The sequence below is a fragment of the Haliaeetus leucocephalus genome, unplaced genomic scaffold, assembly GCF_000737465.1.
Source record: "Haliaeetus leucocephalus isolate CR32 unplaced genomic scaffold, Haliaeetus_leucocephalus-4.0 Scaffold306, whole genome shotgun sequence".
Classification (NCBI taxonomy): Eukaryota; Metazoa; Chordata; class Aves; order Accipitriformes; family Accipitridae; genus Haliaeetus; species Haliaeetus leucocephalus.
The window spans coordinates 8950009-8970197 of NW_010972742.1; the positions used below are offsets into that span (position 1 = coordinate 8950009).

General features: G+C 46.3%; 1 protein-coding gene across 1 annotated transcript; it reads left to right on the forward strand.

The window, feature by feature from the left end:
• Window positions 1-4746: 4746 nt before the first annotated feature.
• On the forward strand, window positions 4747-18858 carry TNFSF15 (tumor necrosis factor (ligand) superfamily, member 15). Its single transcript, XM_010571015.1, has 4 exons — window positions 4747-4944; window positions 11682-11733; window positions 12350-12397; window positions 18431-18858. Exons 1-4 carry the CDS (start codon window positions 4747-4749, stop codon window positions 18856-18858), a joined length of 726 nt encoding a protein of 241 aa, XP_010569317.1.
• The last annotated feature ends 1331 nt before the right edge of the window (window positions 18859-20189 follow it).

The window sequence follows — 20189 nt, forward strand, 5'->3', positions numbered from 1 at the left end:
AGAAAGGTTACTTGCGCACCAGAAGAGACCAAAGCTCTGGTCTGTCTGTGTCTCACCTGGGGTCTTGCTGCTGGGAAAAAATCTCCTGGCAGCAGCAGTAGAAGGTGAAGCAGTTCATCACGACAACAAATGTGGTGCCCAGTGCAGCCACTTTAAATTCAAGAAATTCCAGGTTGCCTACATCATGCTGACAAGCACTGTGGTTTGCCACAGCACACACAAAGGGATAGACCAGGATTTGCCCTGAAAGAGCCTCACAGGGTCCCTGGCATGGTGCAGCTCCAATCCCTCAGCCCCTGCTTCCTCCACAGCCATGGGCTGGAGCCAAGGATACAGGAGCAGCATCCCCTTGGGCCATGACCTTCCCACGGCTTCTGACACCACAGGAGTACCACCCAGCTGATCGTCTCACTTAGCGTGTGTGGGAGGGAAATGTGCTTACAGGACGTGCACCGTAGAGCAGAAGGAGGATTGCAGCAGCAAAGAGGTGGGAGGTCATGGCAGGGACACAGCGGCTGGAGGTGGGGAACCATCCTGCACCCTCCCACTCCTTCCCGTCACATGTCATCCCCTAGCAAGGGGCAGCTCAAGGAGCTGGTCCCCATCTCCTGCCTGGTGACAAACTCAGTCTAACAGGGTAACATTTCCACATAGTGCTCAGCTATGTCCTACTTCTGCTTATTGGTGGTCAGGAGTTGTGTAAGAATAATGACTGACCTGAAGACCCCTCCTGACACATGTCCATACCTGGCCATGATTATGGCAAAACCCTCACACAACCTTGTGCACAAGGGAGGACACAATTCCTCTTCTAAAGCGGTGCTGGTCATGCTAAGATGAACCCTCATCCTTCTGCCTTCCCTCCAGTCCTATTGTCCTCAGCAATCGCAAGCAGCAGCGCTTAAATTTATTGGATGTCCATGGGTTGACCTTAGTGTAGTAGAAATTTCCACACCACTAGCACTCCCTGCTTTCACCATTCCCCTTGCCTGGCCCAGGCCATGAGCTGGCAGAAGCAGGCATTGCCCGTTGCTCCCCATGCAGCCCCAATGCTCAGCTGCAGTGAGCCGAGCGCTGGAGGGTGCAGGCCAGCCACAGCAAAGCACAACAGGGAACCACCACTGAGTATGTGCCAACAGCCACAGCAAAAGGGAAGGATGAAATACCTACCCGGGAATTCATGACCGGTGCAGGGAGTGCTCAGCACCAGGTAGAGTCTATCCATGCTGAGTTTCTGTACAGGATGTCTCTGGTGGGAGACTCCAGACGACCTAGCAAAACGCTGAATAGGAAGGATATGACAAGATCAAGAGAAGCAAGTATCACGAGCTGATTCCTCCTCTCCTCCCAGCTGAAGGATGCTCTGTGCTTTGTCTTTCTAAGAGGAATCTCGCAGAATTCAGCTGGAAATGGTGCAGATAAAACATTAACCATTCTGAACACAGTGAACAAAAAGCACTTTGAAAACCCTTAGAAAATGTGTGAAATGGTCTTTGAATGCTCAATTAGTCTTTCTGCACACTCACTGCAAGCTTAAAAACTAACAACACAGCCATTACCCGAGGTAGACAAAGAATGAATAAAGATGCAATATGCTAAGTATCTTCCGTGCTAAAGACAGAAATACCTGTAATACCATCCTTGTGTATACTACTTTATCCTCACTATATATATGATTTAGCTTACCTGTCCTCAGACAAAATGCCCTCATACATGTCATGCACAAGCATGCAGAAAGAACAAAAAGCACTATAGGAGGAAGAGAAAACTCAGCAGCACAGAGGTGGCATACCCCAGTGACAGGCTGTTTCTTTGGATGCCTAAATCCTTTCATGCTTTTTCTTCTCTTTAAAAACATTTATATGTCCCTTACGTGTAACTCTACAGTAAAACATCTGCCCTCTTTAAAGCCTGTTAAACTACAGAGGTGAGCTGGATTGGTAACCCCTGCAGGTTCCTCTGATCAGTAGAAACTAGTCAAGGATCACAGGCTGGAACACATCTGAGATGAGCAGGAGAATTCACCCAACAGTCAGGGCTGAGAGCTCAGCTGGTGTCAAAGAGGGAGCAGCAGGAGAAATTTGAAGATTGCCATGACGGATGGCCAAGCAGGACTGCCCCTGTCCGCATTCTGCCTGCACCAGCCCAGCTCCGTTCGCAGGAAAGAGAAGACCATCGTGGTCACCAAAGGTCCCCATTCCCTGTTCTGCAGCCAGCAGGTGGCCGGGGAAGGCTCCAGGTCCACGGTGCAGCATAGCTGACATCTGCAGACCTGGGTTTGTTCTGGCTGCTCTGAAGCTGCCTCGTGGAGCCGTCTTGGGTGAATGACCTCCTGGCAAATAAAAGGCATGCCATGTGCCAGCCACACTTGTGCTCTGGACAAGAAAAAGAAGTTTCTCCCTCCTTTCTTGTTTTTTTTAAGAACAAATTCTCAGCTTTGCTTCATGAGCCAGGTGCAGAGCATGAACCTGCTCCTGTCTCATCTCAAGAGCCCAGCCCTCGCTCTCCAGGGCTGTGGCTACACATCCTCTTCCAGCCAGCGGTTTGCAGGTCACACACCACTGCAAGAAGTGTCAGACCAATAAAAGCTCTTACAAGCTGTTTTAACTCAGAACTGACTCCACTGGAATTCCTTAGAAAATAAAAACAAACTCCAGGGGGTTTGCTGGCTTACAGATTGGGGATATCTGTGGCTGTCTGCTTGTAAGGAACATGCTTATAATATATATTAAGCATTTTGTGGCACTCACAATGAAGAGAAAATTAACTTTGACACTCATGGCCAAAATATTAGTGTTAGTTTTCCAGTACTCTGCCCTAGAATAAGCAACTGGGACCCCAGGGGAAAAAAAAAAAAATCAAATCACATGTCTACACAGCACTTCCACAGAAAAATGAGTTTTCTTTCTACTGAACTTAGCAGCACCTTCCCACCCATTCTCTTTTTAAAATTTATGATAAATAGAGCCACGCCTGCCCTGAAATCAGTTCTGGGTGATGTAAAAACAGAGTAGTCCTTGTCCTCAAGGTTTAACAGCCTAAATGAAAACAAACAATGAATTAAAGAAGGAAACAAAGTCAGTCACTAGCCTAAGGTCACGGAGGAATTATGTGGCTTGGCTTGGATTAGAGCACACATCCTTTGGTGCTTTACCAGCTCTCTTGTCCCATCTCCCTAACCCATACTGGGTTTCACTATTGCTTTCTCCTTCACATTTTCTCTTTCCCTGGCCTATTCCCTGTCCAGTCTGCTGGCAAGGATCCCCTTCCCCATTGCTGACAGCTTCAGTCATCCTTGCTAAATTATACATTCTGCTCAAAGCATGACTTTTAGCTTTCTAGCATATCAAGAGGTGCACTGGACTATTGCAATAAGAAGATTTCTAGCAGTGTTATTGAAGTGCAAGTGATAAAAGCTGGCTGAATTTTTATTAGGTCGGGTGGGGTTGTAGACAGACTGAGACATGACAAAATATTTTTCATTCTTTGGTATTATTTTGTAATAACAAAAATCTGAAATGTTTTTCATGCGGAGTGGGGAAAACCAAACCTTGTTGCTCTCTCACTAAAAAATAAGTAAGCTTCTATCCTGTTTCTTTACCCAGGGAAAAAGAAGTTTCTGCACATCAGTGTGTGCGCATGTATAAATCAAAGAAAGTTTCAGTTTTGATGAGAACCATGTTTTCCCAGGAAAAAAATTCCAATTTCAACAATCTGGATAAGTCTACATGGCAACATCTCCACTGACGGCTCCTGCCAAGCTCTTCCTAAACCCCACCAAGGCCAGTGGATGAAGGGTAGGCTGCTGCTGTGTGGCAGGGAGCAAGCATGCAGCTAGCCTTCCCCAGGAGAAGGGAGCCCCATCAGTTGCTGTCTGAGCTTGTTTCTCCTAAATCAGTTGCTGAGCAGCTCCTGAGGTTGCCAATAGGCAGCAGACCCTTTTAATCAGAGATAGCAGCTATCAATAAAGTAAGATGACATAAATTTTTAGCAAGTGCAATAAAGTCACAGCTTTTCCAAGTAATGATAACATGCTCCTGTGAAAGCACAATTAAAGTGAGTCTACAGAAGACGAACCCCATGGCAGCTAAACACTCTATTTTAGGCCTGACCCTGGACTGTTTCGTGCAAAAGGTACATTGAGCAACCTGCAGCCCGCTGCAAATTCTGCTAAAACATAGAAATGAAGCAACATTTCAGAGAAACAGACCCCTTCTTGGGGTCATTTGCGATACCCTCGCCTTCCCTAAAGACTCTTCCCTTTTCTCCCAGGGCTGCGTTGAAACCGCTGGGCTCCGGGACGCTGCACATTGTCCGCTTGTCTCTGCCGCTCGCTCTTGCTCTCCCCCTGCTTCTCACTTTCACTCCCATTGGTTTCATGTTCCCTTTACCACGCGGAAAACCTTTCAAGCTTATCCAGCCCAGCAGCGGGGTTTATCCTGGTTCCACCCACTGGGACTTTCCTAGCTTCCTTCTGCACAGCGAGGGGGAAAAAAGCCAGACGGAGGCAAGCAGTAGGCACCTCGGGGAGCTCGGGGAGCCGCGGTGCTCTCTTTCCCTAAGCTAGGTTTCTATTGTAGGCGGTGCATTCCTTGGGAGGGAGGGTGTGTGTGTGTCGGTGCCTTCCCACACTCGGGGCAGCTCTTATTTAATGGGGGTCTCCATGCAGGGCAGACGCCAGAAGAGATTTTGCCGTTCCCAGTTTCCCATCCAGGAACGGCAGCAGCTCGCATACCGGGTGCCAGCATGGACCGCGTGGCCGAGATAACCCTGGAGGAGACGGCTCCCAGGACCAACCAAGCCTCCAGGATGCACCTCAGGGAGGATTTGAGGAGGATACGGTGCGCGGTGCTGCTCTGCCTGCTCTCCGTGCTGGTCCTGGCGCTGCCCACTGCCTACCTGTTGGTTGGAAACCTCAGAGCCCCCAGCTCCTGCAACGGCCAGGTAAGAGGCTGACGGCCAATTTCTGTCCTGCCATGCTGCGAGGAGGAGAGTGCCGCGTCCCACGTCTCCAGGATTGGATTTGTTTGGTTCTTTTATTCTCTTTCTGAATTTCTCATGTTTAAGGGAATGTGAGAAACTCGCTGTTGCATTCCTTCTCCATTACGCAGCGCAAATCTGCCTGGGATAAATCTTATTATTGTTTGGTCTTTTTAACTTAACCGTTTCTGTTCCTCTTGTTTTCATTTCACTAAGGTCACAGTACAATGCACAACTTTGAAACTTTTATTGACATGCCACAGGAAATGCTTAAGAAAAATTGCTACTTGATGGAAATCAAGAATCAGTGTCTCTCCACTGATTTCACCCATATTTTGGCACTATGGCTCATCTTCTGCCCTTCTTTCGGGTTAACTCTGAGACTTCCCTTACCAGTGTCCTATTTCAGCAAACATCTGCTGACCGTGCTGCTGATATCAGTGGGTCAGTGCCTATCATCCACCACTGGGCAGACAGCTACAGCTCTCATATATTATTAATGCAAACTCCTGCAAAGATATGATTTGAGACAATTAAGGAGTCTGACCCTGAATTTCACATCCTTTTTTTTACTCCTCATGAAAACTTCCTCTGGATCCAGGGATCTTCTCAGCTCTTCTCCTTTGACAGACAGCTAAACTCACTTTCTCCTAGAAAGACAAACTTGCTGGTGTGGCTGCTTCTAATGCTCTTCCGTGCCGCCCCACTCCTTCTCGTGCCAGACTGCAAACAAGTGCCTATATTTCCACTCTAGACTATGAATTCAACAGGACTGCCCCATGCTAGAAGGATGCATATATGCATATAGGTCTGAAGATTTAAGGTTTTAATTTTAGGTTCAGATATGAAATTCCCCAACTAATTAGCCTGCTTGTATTATGCTCACTTAGGAACAGCAAAGGAAAGCAGTGTTAGTAAGTGGCCTCGAAGGCAGATTTCTAACCTGCCACACATTTAGTCTATGGATGTTTAGAGAGTGTGACAGCTGTACCCATGGCTGCACACGGGCACGCTTTTGGCTGCCCAGAGACGTGCTAGCCCCTGTTTGACCTCAAGTCTGCACAGCCGGTGTCTCGCGCCTAAGCAATGCCAGCTTCTGGGTGCAGCATCTTCAGCGTTATCGGCTTATACCTTTGTGCACCGCTGAAAAGGTACAGCAGCCCTGCGCAGTACCTCAGGCTGTTAAATCTGCCAATTTCTTGCACACGTGAAAGTGCATGTTACTGTGCTGCCCCTGTTACTGCTATTTAGGCCAGCTAGAGTGGATGCACACGGGGTGAAGAGGCTCTTCGGACAGTCTCAGCTGCATTGCTCTTTTTTTTTGCGTCCTGTGAGGTTGTACAGAGCAGAACAGTTCAGTTCTTGAAATGAGCTTAGAGTGAAATAATGTTAGCCTGTTTGATTGGAGTAATGTGTTTCTGGCTCTTGACCCTGTTGGCAGAGTTAGAGGAGAAAAGTATTTTTGTGAGTGGGTTTGGCTTCTTAAGAGAAAAAGCTCAATGTAAACCATTAGATTTTCAATAGCCTGGGCTATGCTAGTGTGTATTTCCATGCATACGCACTGAATTATTAGCGTGTAGTATTCCCACAATGATGTAACGAGGTGATCAGATGAGTTACAGCCTCTGCAAGTCTCAGTGAGGAAGAGAAAAATCATCGGGCTGGCCGGCTGCCCGCTGCCTCCGTGCCAAGCTCAGTGGGTGGAGCGGCCAGCTACAGTTCAACTGGATCCTGCATTTTCTGATTTTTTCATTCACTCTGCTGGTGACTAACTGTATTGCCAAGGTTATCCAGCAACAGAGTGCAGATGGGTGGTTTTGTCTGCCTGTGTAACTTGCTGTTAATTCCCCAGAGCCATGTCACAGGCTAAACGCAGGCGCTCAGCCCTGCAGCTCGGCATGGCCGTAAGCTGTTTCAGTCTGTAGGAACATTTCTGAGCATAACGGCTCTCGGAGAAAATGTCTTTTTGCATTTCCTTCTGCATTTGAAGTGTTAGAACTGAATTGCTAAACGATGCCTTCCTCGTGTGCCCCATTGATAGCCCAAACCAGGAGGACTAGGCTGGGACCAGACGTGTGTGCCGGAGTTCTCTGTGGCACTGGTTTTGGGGCATGAATGCCCTGGGCATACTGGGAGCAAGTGGGCAGACCCAAGTTTGCACCAGATGCATATTCGCTTGCTGACCCTTGCAGCAGCGAGCCCGTGGGAGGAGTCCTTTCGTTGCCTCGGGACCAAAGCTCAGCCCACACATGCTGGATTATCAGCTTCTCGTGCATTGGGGACAGTCCTGGGAGGAGGGAGGGACTTGACAGCTGAGCAGGTGAGGCAGATGTAGTAAATTCCTGAACCCGTCCTTCCTGGAGCGAGGAGGAGGAGAAGAGGAGACGGGGAAGGTTTGCGCAACAGGGGTGTGCCTCTTTGATTTGCCTGCAGGGTGAGGCAGTTTATTCATCTCTGCTTCTGTGTGGGTGCACATGGTGTCACATTCTGCCTCTGAAGGGATACAAACTCACCTCTTCCTCTAGAAATGCCCCTTTCAGGAGAAAGCAGGGCAAGTTATGTCATTACAGCAACATGTGTGAGCCACTGGTTGTCTGTCATGGTATAACACCTTGCATGAATAATTCAAGTCTGGTGATGGTTTCCCTGGACACCTTCCAGCCTCACTACCCTGCTTCCCTTTTGGAAATAGAAATCACTTTCTTTTGTGCTTCAAGACAGTGTGAGGTGAGGAAATAGGGTTCTTTAAGCAGTAACACATGGCTTGTGTTCTTAGCAGGAAATATAAAAGGCTCTAGTGGTGCCCTTCCAGAGGAAGGGCCAGGACTGCTGTGCACCATTCCCCAAAAGAAGCCAAGTTTCTGTCTGAGTTTGCAAATCTAGCAAGGAAATGGCACAGCAGCCAGGACAGCATCTCTGGCTACCTTAGCAACCCACTCAGCTAGCCCAATACAGCAGACCGTCAAGTCCTGTGGCCTGGAGATGTTGGTACTTGGGCTTATTTTCATGGCATCCTTGGCATGGCAGGACCACAAGCAGCACAAGGGAAATTCCAAAACCTGTCCAAAGGATTGCACGTGAACCTGTGTGCCATGTCAGCCTTGCAATGGAGAAGGGAGCTGCTGCAGTACAGGAGGGACTTTAAAGTCCTAGCTGCTCCACCTGGATCCTGTGTGAAAGGATGAAGCCAGAAAGCTAGCAAAAAAGCTCAGATAAGGACTGCCAGAACATGCAGACATACAGAGCCAGAAGCCCTAATGGCCTGCCCAAATGGGAAAGAGACCCTGAAATGGCTTCCCCATCTGTAGGGAAGGAGAAATGCCTGGGGAGAAGCACTGAGGTCCACATGTGTGGGATTCCCTTTCCAAAAGCCAGCAGCAGTAAAAGTCCAGACTGGCCATTGCTGCTTGACGCATATAGTCCTCATGGGCAAAGAAGCTAGTGAGCACATGCCCTGGGTACATGCTTACACTGGGCACTATAGTCCAGCCAAAATACTCCCCTTGAGGCCAGTTTTTACTGGTGCAGGACAGGCCTCTACCAAAAATGCCCAGTCCAGGCCATGCAGCGTCTCTGGAGCTAGCAAAATTGTAGGTGTGTGAACCGTGTATGACCTGCAGAGACCCTGCCCATAAAATAATGTTTTGTGCTAAAGATGGAGTGGATGGAGGTGCTGGGGATATTTTGCTCATTAATCTCTCTGCCTGCAGTGCCAGGCTGCTTTTCCTATGCAGTTCTTTATTAGATACCCCTGGCCCTTCCTGGAGGTGCAAGAGGCAAAGCATGTGACAGGGGATGTTCAGCCCTTCTTCTTGGCTTTAGCAATATATGGATATAAATGCAGTTGAACATTCTTGTTATCAAAACAAAATAGAAGTGTTTTGCATACTGCAGTATTCAGGGTAATTAGAGCTGGGTGTCTGAGACATCATTTGTCTGCAAGTCAGCTGTAAGGTGGGATTTTCAACATGACTCAGTGCTGGTTACAGTCTCTCCACCGTAACCAAAGGGAAAGTTGAAGCTATGCTGTGAACTTTTCAGAATCACAGCTAAGCATGAAAGGAAAAGAGAGAAAAACACTAATTGTGTAAATGGTCTCTCTATTGTCTCATGCTGCTCAGCTCTCCCTTGCCACCTCATCTACACCGTCAATGTACATCTGTGCCTATTTAGGACAAATATTACTAATAACTGGCCATTATGTAGCATTGACTAGTACTAAAATATTTTCTATGGAAGGTTTAGATTCGTATCCTTATCAAACAGCACAATTATGGGAAAAAAAGATCTCTTACCTTTGCCAAGCAACAGAATAATTTCACATCTAGCAGCACCCTGCTCTATCTACCACACCACGTTGTCCTTTAGCATCTATGAATGCAGCTCCTGCACCTGGAGTTTCCATCTGGCCTTCATTGGAAACAAGTAAATTGGGGTTGCATAAAAAGCTTCTTCCCAGTTTTTAGTCAAAGTCATTTTGTTATTTTTTATAAAGAAGCAGAATTCTTCTTGATCTCTTTCCCACTTTCCCATCACCTCTGTATTGCAATATCTGAGTTTATATGAAGTAGTTCAGCAGAAGTTAGGCTTTAAATATGTAAACAGTCCCACTGAAGTTACATGATTAAATGTAGGTTTGTGATTGATTTGTAGCTCATTGCAGTACTTAGCATCATTAGAAAATATGTCACTTAATAAATATGTAGGAAGTGTCACATAAATAATGGTGTAGAACATACTCACATGCATATACGTCTGGCCAAAAGCAAGGGGAGTGTTTGAGGGAAATCCTCCACACCTATTTGTGCTTCCCACCGGGGGAAGGACAAAGTCACCTGGCTATGACTCTGTCACATCAAAAAGTATAGTCATGTTTAGACACCACAGCAAGCAGATGGTACCTTGGAGAAAGTCATTAGTCATAATGAAAGGCCCAGATATCTCATTGACAGCGCAACACCATTTCTCTCTGTCAGCCACATACTGAGCTTTCGCACCACCGTCTCTTCTAGATGACATTTCCTGCAGAGCAGCAGACTGCTATGGCTGAGCTATATATGTGTATACAGGTGGGGAAGGGAGAAAAAAAAAAAAAGAGAGAGAGACTTCCTTGCAGTTTTCCTTCTCCATTTTTTTCCATCATGCTGGAGCAACTATTTTAGAAATCAGGTTTTCTGCAGGAGCACATGGATGTTTACTGCTAGTAAAACATTAAAACATCTTTGGGCTTACTGGAGTAGCTAGCAGTCCCCAAACCCAGGCAGCCTGACTCTTCTCCCCCAAACACTCTCCCTCCCTAGGCCAATATAAAATATCTATTTTCTACTTCTCCTGCAGTATTTGAAGTGAGTATTTGTGAGACACAGCCACCAGGAGATAGCTTCAGCATCTATGTGCTAATACTATTTCAGCCTGTTTATTAAGCAGTGTGCATCAAATCCTTAGCTGCAAGATGATCAGTGGCAGTTTATTCAATGTATTTATTGTAGCTGTCCATAAAACACACCATACCACACCAGCATGCTCCTGACAAACATTGCATGATAGGGGTTCCTGACAGCCCTGATAGTCCACCCTGAGCTGGCTGGTGCCCTGGGGAAAGCATAAGGGATGCTCCTCACACCCCACGGAGGCTGGATCCAGAGCCAGCATCCCGCAGCATCCTCCAGTTAGGACCCACGCTGCTTTGCAGGCTGCTGTAAGAGGACTGGCACCTGGCGAGAAGCCACCGGCCATGCCCAAGCATGAGTCAGAAGGACCAGCCCTGGTAGGCGTGTGGCAGGCAGACAGCAGCTTCCCTTTGAACTGCTCAACCTAAATGTGAGAACCACTCGGTATGGCCCAGGGCCATACCCTGCCGCCATGCAATGCATGTTGGCACAGGGATGTGTTATGAGCGTGCTGGTGTTCAGCTCTAGAACAAAACATAAGAGGTAAGCAAACGTGAATCACCCTGCCTTCCCTTGGTGGAGTGTCAGTGAGCCACAGAGCTCACCCTCTGCCAGCAGCACTCTGACCTGCTCAGCTCCTTTCCATCTTCCAATGAGGCAACCCAACATTCAAGACAGATCTAAGCAACAGGCTAACAGTCTGAAATAACACAGATGCAGAAAGAAAAGCAGGTGAAATAGCAGTTCTGTAGCTGATACACGTCAGTTAGCCTTTCGCTGGCATTATGGATTCATTAAGTGCTTGCAAAGGCTCAGACCTGCTGAGTCTTGAGACAGGGAAGAATCACTCGCATCACTCCGCTTGCTCTGTTTGCTCTGCACAGACTGAGGGACAGGAGCATCTCTAAGCAGCAGAGGTGCTCCAGCAGTGCTGGATAGAGGCACCGCCACAAAGGAGGGTTATCAAAGGCTAATTCACACTGGCCACTCCGCCAGTCCTCCCCCAGTTATGCCAAGGGCTTGTCCAGCCTCTGAACAATACTGGAGTTTAACGCAACCACCACCACAGGATCCCAGGTTCTGTCCCTGGCACCTTTTCTGAGATGCAGGCTGTTTCAAACAAACAGCAGAAAACTCTTGCAATGAAGCAAAGCCCTGTCAGGGCTTGTCCTTTTACATAAAAGCTCTAGCTGAGGTTGATAATATTACTGTGGCATATTCCATTTTCTGGGATAATGCAAACCAGACCCTGTGTGGAGGTAGTGTACACCCTGGAGCCCTGAGCTTACCACTTGGAAATCTCTCCTGCAGGTCACAGAAGAGAGGGACTCTCGCTTTCTGAAGCAACGGGCAGTAGCTGCTGGTAAGTTTGCCAGTCCTTTCCCCCATCCCAAACACCTTTGTTTACTGAGGTTTTGCAATCGCTGCCACAGCACGCTGCTGGCAGATGCCTCCCCACCTGCCCTCCGCTCTCACCACCCAAATCTTTCCCAAGCCAAGTGAGCCAGGGCAGACAGAGGCAAACCTGGGCAACAAGATGCAGGGAGATGACTGGGGCCATAGCAAAAGTGCGAGCATTTCTAGCCCCAGGGCTGTGCAAGCTCGCTCCTTCTAGTGCAGGCACAGACCTCCCCAGCAGCTCTCTGAGATCGGTATAACTCCCTGAACGTGCAAAAGGATGGATTCTGGAGCCCGTGCATACCACACCTCCCTTCTGTTCATCCTCCAGCAATTTAAGACACAGCCATGATGTGTCCTGTCGACACCGCAGCAGGCCTGACAAGCTCAGTCATTTGCAAAGGGATTTTATTACCTCAGTGGTGTCAATAAACAATCACAGTGAATGACTCCCAACTCAAACATATGCAGAAATGGAAAGGGGCTGGACACGTTTCCTCAGTGGCATTGATCACCACTCACATCTCATTGACTTGAATAGCAAACACCCTTACACACTGTTTTTTCTTTTTCCCCCTCAGGTACAGATACACTTTCCAGTACAGAAAAGCCAAGAGCGCACCTGACAGGTAATGCTTGTTCAAAAATGAAGCATTTCCCACGGGTATTACAGCAGATGTCGTGGTGCAATAATCTTGGTTTCTGTGGGCCTGATAGGATCAGGTGTTGCAGAAAACATGGGGAAAATAATCACAGCTTTGCCTTGTTGACCACAACAGATTTACTGCAGCCTGTGTTTGTAGAAAAGAGCCCACGAAGGAGGTAGTTGGCAGAAACTTTTCTTCTTGCCACTTTTCCAAGCCATTTATTTAATTGAATGAGCAGCTTTTGTAACCAAACTCAAATAGGTGCCTGGTATCTTAGTGATCTGCTGAATCCCCTAGAAAAGGCAGTGGAAAGAGCCCAAGTGAGCCCTCATGGAGCAGTGAGTTGGGAAAACTACCAGTTTTGGAGCAAAATCATGTCAAATAAGACCAGCTTTAGAGCCCTTATTTTTCTGCAAGTTCTGACTTGGGCCACGCACACCATATTGCCATCAAATAGCCTCCTGTTCTTACTGAGATCACCTCTGACTCGCATTGGAGAAAGCAAGGGAAGAGTTATGTCCAGCTGAACCCCTCCAAGCCCTTATCTTGTGTTTGGAGGGTGCTATCACAAAGCACTGTTGCAGGGTGGGCTGCCATACATTTCTGAGGGGCTGCCAGTATTTGCAAGGCCACCATCTCACCACCTCAGCCTTAAGTTGTAACTGTCATCACACCAAGGACACTGTCCTGAGCCTTCCCCCATCCTCGCCAACTCTAACCACCTGGAAAATTGAGGTATTACCACAGAAAAGGAAAAAGTTCATGGCTGGTTTCCATGTGGATGGAGCTGAGTGCTGAAAGGCTCTCCAGCTGCTCTGACCTAAGGCAATTTTTACCTCTCAAAAATGCAGCTCACTGCAGAGGCTTCCCCAACACCCTGTGTGTTGTCCCAGGGGAGCACTTTAGTAACTTGAAGCATGCAAGAAGTGGCATGATGCTTCACGCAAATTCACCTACAGGGTTAAACAGGTTAAATGTACAGTATTTCAGGGCTGATTTCTTTCCCAGCGTAGTTTGCTTTCCCTAATCCACAAGCTCCTTCTGAATGCACATCCTTGGTCCCATCCCCTTTTGCACACAGGTTGCTAGAGCTCCAAAACTGACCTGTGCTTGTTCAAAATCACGTATTTGCTTAAGTGCAAGTTTACAAGAGCAAAATAACCACGTCTGCTAGTGTAAGTCTCTCTGTTTCCCCTGAATCCTCCCATGGCAGAGAGACCCAGAGGCTCCCAGTGCAGCTGACTCAGAAGAGCAGCCAAAGCACAGCTCTGCTAATGGGAACTTCCCTGGGTTGCACAAAAGTCCATTTGCCACAGGGAAGCACCCAACAGTTTTCTTCAAATTTCCTCAGGCCCCCCATTTGCAAAAATTCCTTTGCTGTCATTCCTGGGCAGTCTCCCTGGGATGGTGCCCATCCTCTTCAACATGCTGGTTTGGGCCAGTCACTGCTGGCCATAGCAAGGAGGATGAAGAGGAAAAAGCTAAGGGGATTTTACTGCTCCTTTTCTGTGCAAAAAGGCTACACCCAGGCTGCTGTGCTATGTAGCCGTCAGGGAACCTAATTTCCATGAACTTACCTTTGACCTTTTTTTAGCCCAAGCATATTTTTGGTGCTGTACCCTGTGGCAAGGAATTCCCAAGCTTAACAGTACATCACAGTCAGAAAATATTTCCTGTTATTTTAAACTTGCTGCATAATAATTTCTTGAGTGCCAGCCTGGTCTTCTCACAAACCGTGACTTGTGCATAGAAAGTGAAAGAGGAATAATTATTCCTCAGACCTTTGTTACATTCCCCCACCTCAGGTACCTTTTTCAAAGCGAAGTTGGTAGACTACAAACTCGCACTTGTAGGAAATCTCTTCCAGATCTCTATTCTCTCTGTCTTTTTCTAGTTTTAGGCACATATATTCTGAAGGTGAGAGCAGAAGAGCAAGAGGAATAACTAGCCACAGTACTTTCACAGGAATGCACCACTGAATTAGCAGTAGCAGAATGACTCGATGTTTTGGTCCCTGTTCCTTTATGATGAATTTTCCACCTGCTCTTGGCCTTTTTAACATATAGTGAGCATTTTTAACTTATCCAAACTGGCATCAAGATCTCCTCTCTCAGGGTGGCTATAGCTAGTGAAGAATGGGACAATCCATGGGAATACCTAGCTAGGACTTTTCTCCATCCCCAGTCTCTCCTGTGCACTAATGTATATTTGCTGCTGACTGCACCATGCCATCATCCCCTCTTTGAGGTGTTTGGTTGCACTTTGGGTCAAGATGCAGACCAATGCCTATTCCTTCTTGTCACCAGCCTGCGACACGGCTGGATGAACTATGTTGCAGAAACCCCATCAAATACCTGGCTCACACTTATCGTGCTGCAATGGTACCCGAGCCCCCCACTAAATCTGGGTAGAACATCACTTTCTGGTTCCACTTGATTGTTGGAAGTTATTAAACTCCCAGGGCACATTCTTGAGAAACAGAGACCCTGCAGCCACGGGACCTCACAGTGCATGCTGTACAAGGGCTTTACTACAACAGGAGACTCAGGCTCTACTCACTTGCTGAGACCAGGAGTCTGGTGTCCAAGTACAGTGTTCAGTATCAGGCTCTCACACTGGTGAGGGCTAGGAGTTGTAGAAACCCCACAAGTTCAGCAATATGCCACAAAATATACCCCAAAACTGCCAAGCAACAGGGTTTCTCCAGCAAGGGACTAAACCAAAAGAGATTTTGGGAAAGGAGAAGTAATTTCACATGTAAGGGATGACGAAAATTTATAGTGGATGCAAAAGTTGAAGGAACTGTAGCAATGAATCCCTTATTAAAAGCAGATTTTATTTACTTCAAGAGTTAGCCTATGTCACAGTTTAACCCCAGCTGGCAACTAAGTACCACACAGCCACTCACTCACTCCCCCCCACCCAGTGGGATGAGGGAGAGAATTGGGAAAAAAAAAGGGTAAAACTCTTGGGTTGAGATTGTAACAGTTTAGTAGAACAGAAAGGAAGAAACTAATAATGACAATAACAACAATAATAAAATGACAATAAGAGTAATAAAAGGATTGGAATATACAAAACAAGTAATGCACAATGCAATTGCTCACCACTCACCAACTGATGCCCAGTTAATTCCCAAGCTCCCCCCCCCAGGGCAACTCCTGCCGGTTTATATACTGGGCATGACGTGACATGGTATGGAATGCCCCTTTGACCACTTTGGGTCAGCTGCCCTGGCTGTGTCCCCTCCCAACTTCTCGCTGTCCCCTCTCCAGCCTTCTCACTGGCTGGGCATGAGGAGCTGAAAAATCCTTGACTTTTAGACTAAACATTACTTAACAACAACTGAAAACATCAGTGTGTTATCAACATTCTTCTCATACCAAATCCAAAACATAGCACTGTACCAGCTACTAGGAAGAAAATTAATGCTATCCCAGTCGAAACCAGGACAGCATAATAGGTATATTTGCAGGAAGTAGAGCTCCATGTATTTATGAGATAAATAAATGACAAATACAAAGTACAAATGCTGCTAGAAAAGGAGCCGTACTGTATTCAAAGGCACTTGAACATGCATTTTTCCTCTTGACCGGTATTGAAAGCATGGGGAAAATTAATTAACTTGAAAATAGAGACCATCAATAGAGTGAGCTTTATCCTAAAAGGGACATTATAGCTGTAAAACTTGGAGTTGCCTAATTCTAGAAGTTATGAAATCATGTACTTCATTTGAGATGCCTGTTGGTTACAAAAAACATTTAAGAATTGAGTGTCCTTGACATTTTAAATGCGTCATTCTACACAGAAAAAAATATTTCACATGCAGCTTCTCTTCAATTTTCCCCCCAAATTCCCAAGATAGAAAAGAGCGCGGGACATTTCCTGGAAATATTCTGATCTTTTCTGATCCTTCCCATCTCAAACAAGATTTCATCTGCTACCAGCTGATCTCTGAGAGGTATTACTCCAAGTTCTTGTAAGCCTTAGAGTGACCCAAATGCTACTTTAGTTTTCGCCAGGACTAAGGCCAATCCCTAGACACCCGAGAGGTAGATGAGGATGAAGGCAGACCATGAGTACTTTAATTTTCTTTTATCCCTCTCTCTCTGTATCAGGCAAAGCTCCATTGGCTTTAAGCCTCATAGTCTTCATAATACTTCTATAATTTAGCTTGGCTTGCTATCACAATCCCTGGCTACTGTTCTCCCACACAGAAATACTCTCCTCATGTACTTTACCTCCTGGAGAAAGATCGGAAAGATTTGATACTTCAAGCAGCGCTGACAGGCAGGCTGAAAAAACCCCCGTTATTTTGTTGTGCTACTCAGAGAATATGCAAGAAATTGCACTCCTAACACCTTCTTGTCTCCTTACGGATTATTTATTGCTAGAAAAGAGAGGGAAACGGATGCCATTGGGAGCTGAGCACATTAGTTTTTCTGAATCTTATTTCACCCAGGATAAACCTAATGGTTATTGCCAAGAGAATTTCAAAGCTTTCCTTTACTTGCATTCCATTTGCCTCCCTGCCCACGCACACACAGCCCTTCCCCAAATACTGAATCAAAATCAACTTTAAACATTAACTCAAGCTCATGAAAAAGGTCTACTTTCCTGGAAATCAGTTGCCTCAATCTTTCTCAGCATTTAACATGAACTTTCCAGGTTCATTTTAATACCTGACAGAATCTTAATGGTATTTATCCACTTCCTTTTCACTGCCTCAGCTGCTGTTCTACCAGAACAATTTTATGTGGCAGTCAGTAAAGAGCAGAGAAACTCTTTTGCTTCCCTGCATAAAAATGAGTAAGTGCTAGGGCTTATTCTCCTGGCTGGTGTGTGTGTGTGAGAGAAATTAAAATGGTGGAGGAGAGGTGAAGGGAACAGGGCAACAGTTCCCCGATCCTTCCCCTGAGACCTCTGCAGCCTGGGGATCATCCTTAGCTTGGATCAGACTGATGTTGGGGTCTGGATTAGAGCTCTGCTTGTAATCAGTTAACCACAAGACTGGGAAAAAGTCTGGAGGAAAGTGGAGGCTAACACCAAGCTTAGCGTTTTGTTCTAGCAAAGCATTTATATTAAAAAAACAAAAACAAAAACAAACAAACAAACAAAAACAAACAAAAACCGAGAGAGAGAGAGATAAAAATGGTTTTAAATACAACGTGTTGCTTTGGAATTGGGCCTCCTGAAGCATAGTGGGGTCTTTTGAGGTTTTGGTAGAATCAAGTGACACTGGTAAGCCAAAAGCAATTCTACAGCAGAAGCTTTCATTGTGAACACTCAGGAAGAAAAGCTTGACACAGGGGCTAACAAACCGTAACATCCTTCAGAAGCAACTTGGCAGGAAGAGAAGTTCAAGTGTCTCAGTTTTTGGCGATAGATCATGCTGATCATTGTGAAACTTTTGCAAGCACGATAGTGTCTGTCTAAGAAACCTAACTGCAATCCATTGCTGCTGAAGAAAATGATGCTTTAGTATTACTACTGTCCTGAACCATCAGGTACAGGCATGGTACACATGTGTATACTGTCCCAGCACTGGTTTCACTTCAGGACAAGGTTTTTACTCTGTAAATAGGTAAGATAGCACCCCGGACCTGCAGGGTAAAACCATCTGTATTGCTCCACAGTGCCATGAGACTCAGTCTTTAGGAAGGACAGTTTCATCATTCGGGATCTGGCCCACAACAAGGCCATCCAGTCACAGCATACCCCTTCGGGCAGCCTGCGCTGGCCAAGGTCTTCCAAAAACATCCTGGGCTTTCACTCCTGATTGCTCAGATCTGGACACGCTATGGACACCCTTTAAAAATATCACTGGACAGTTGGCCTGCAGCCAATTCACCTCCGTTTTCAAACTGTAAAATAAGAACATTTCTGTCCTAGCATTTTGATTACCCTGTTTAAATTGCTTGCCCTTAGGAGTAGAGAACTCACATTACGTTCAGCAACATATCCCCAGCTGTAGCAAACTAACCCACCTCTTCTCCCTCTCTCTTCCTCCCACAGTGAAGAGACAAGATCTCGCTGACACCATGGGAAACCATCTGCCCATCCTGCAGTGGGAAGACAAGCGAGGCTTGGCTTTTACCAAGAACAACCTGAGTTATTCCAGCAACGCACTGGTGATACCTGTGTCTGGGGACTACTATGTCTATGCTCAGGTCACTTTCCGAGGGCCCATTGAAAGATACAGTAAAACAAATTCTGTCACTGAGATCATCACCAAAGTCACTGACAGTTACCCTGAGCCCACCCAGCTGCTGACCGGCACCAAGACCCTCAGTGAAAAGGGAAACAGCTGGTTCCAGCCAATTTATCTGGGCGCCGTGGTCTCCTTAGAAGTGGGAGACAAGCTAATGGTCAACGTTAGTGACATCAAGCTGGTGGATTACACTAAGGAGCACAAAACCTTCTTTGGTGCCTTTTTACTGTAGGTCCCTGGCAGCAGCTGGTGGGGGCTTCCCTTCAGGGCCCTGGTGTGACCTTGCAGGACCTTGGCTTTGTGGGCGTGCATCAGGGTGCAATCTCTGTGCTGTTATCCTTCTTCTGTACTGTCACCCCCCTGCAGCTCCCTACAGCCTTAAATTAAGGGGTAGGGAAAGCTGAAGCCACAGGCTGAATTGAACAGCCCCCCCCCCCCAAAAAGAAAAAAAAAAAATCAAACCAGAAGAATGAAGGTCAGATTGGAGACAAAATTATATTTTTGAAAGTAAAAACTGAGAGCTCTTTAAAATTTTGTAAGCTAGGGAGGAACAGTTTATACCTGTGGGTAGGAATATTGATCTTGAATATTGCAGCTAAGCTACATCACTAATTCCTCCTCCAATGTACAATTTCCTCAACCCAAAGAAGTGTTCTGAACTTCCTCCAGTGCTTCCAGTATAGTTTTGCATGACCCTTCTTCAGATTCTCAGTTCTAAAAGGTAATTACTTTTCATCATTTCCTTACAAATAGATTTGCTCAGTACTTTGCACTAACATAAAGCTCAGATTAATCATTAACTGCTTAACTAACCCCTTCCAACTTTCCTGTAAAATAGATTAAAATTATATCTTGTGTTTTGTAGAAGCTACCTGAATTTTTTTCCCCCCAAGAAATTGCTTACAGCTCTTTAAGTCAATATACAGCCTCAAAACTTTATGTAGGATTTCTAGGGAACACACACAAACACTTTCTGTTTCAGCATGAAAGTGGAATCTCCCCCCTAGGTCATAACATTAGGAAAACAGAAAAGACAAGGCAGAGAGAGACATGCAGCAAAATTTTCCACAATTTAAATCAACCGCTGAAATTTTGAGAGAAAACCTCTGCAATGTTTTGCTTTCCATTATGTTTAATGCAAAGCAAGCACAACTAAAGAAATCACTGTCTTGGTGCTCCCCCTTGCATCCATTGCCAATGCTGCAGCGGTCCCCCAACCACAAGGGACTCCCCAGCCTTTCCCTTGGTGAAGGCTGGCAAGCAGTAGTCCCTACACAAGGTCAAAAGATCCAAAGACACGATCTTGCCATGCCATGACCAGCTGCGGAGCTCAGGAATGTTTAGCTTCCCATGTTGCACTTCGCTGTTTTCATTGACCTTACTGTCTCTCAGGGAAATTCCACAGCTTTCCTTCTCCTCCCACAATAAATACATCACTGACAATGACTCAAGTCATGTTCTCGTAGATTTGGACTTCGCACTCTTAACTACCAGGAGGTCTCACGCCTGAGCCCCTACCATCCAGCCATTCTGCAACAACCAGGCTTCACTCTCTGCAACTCT

Excerpts from the sequence above, each read along its gene's own strand:
- TNFSF15 (XM_010571015.1), top strand. The coding sequence starts at position 4,747 with ATGGACCGCGTGGCCGAGATAACCCTGGAGGAGACGGCTCCCAGGACC. Across the intron at positions 4,945-11,681 it reads CCAGCTCCTGCAACGGCCAG|GTCACAGAAGAGAGGGACTC; the intron begins GTAAGAGGCTGA and ends TCTCTCCTGCAG. Across the intron at positions 12,398-18,430 it reads GCCAAGAGCGCACCTGACAG|TGAAGAGACAAGATCTCGCT; the intron begins GTAATGCTTGTT and ends TTCCTCCCACAG.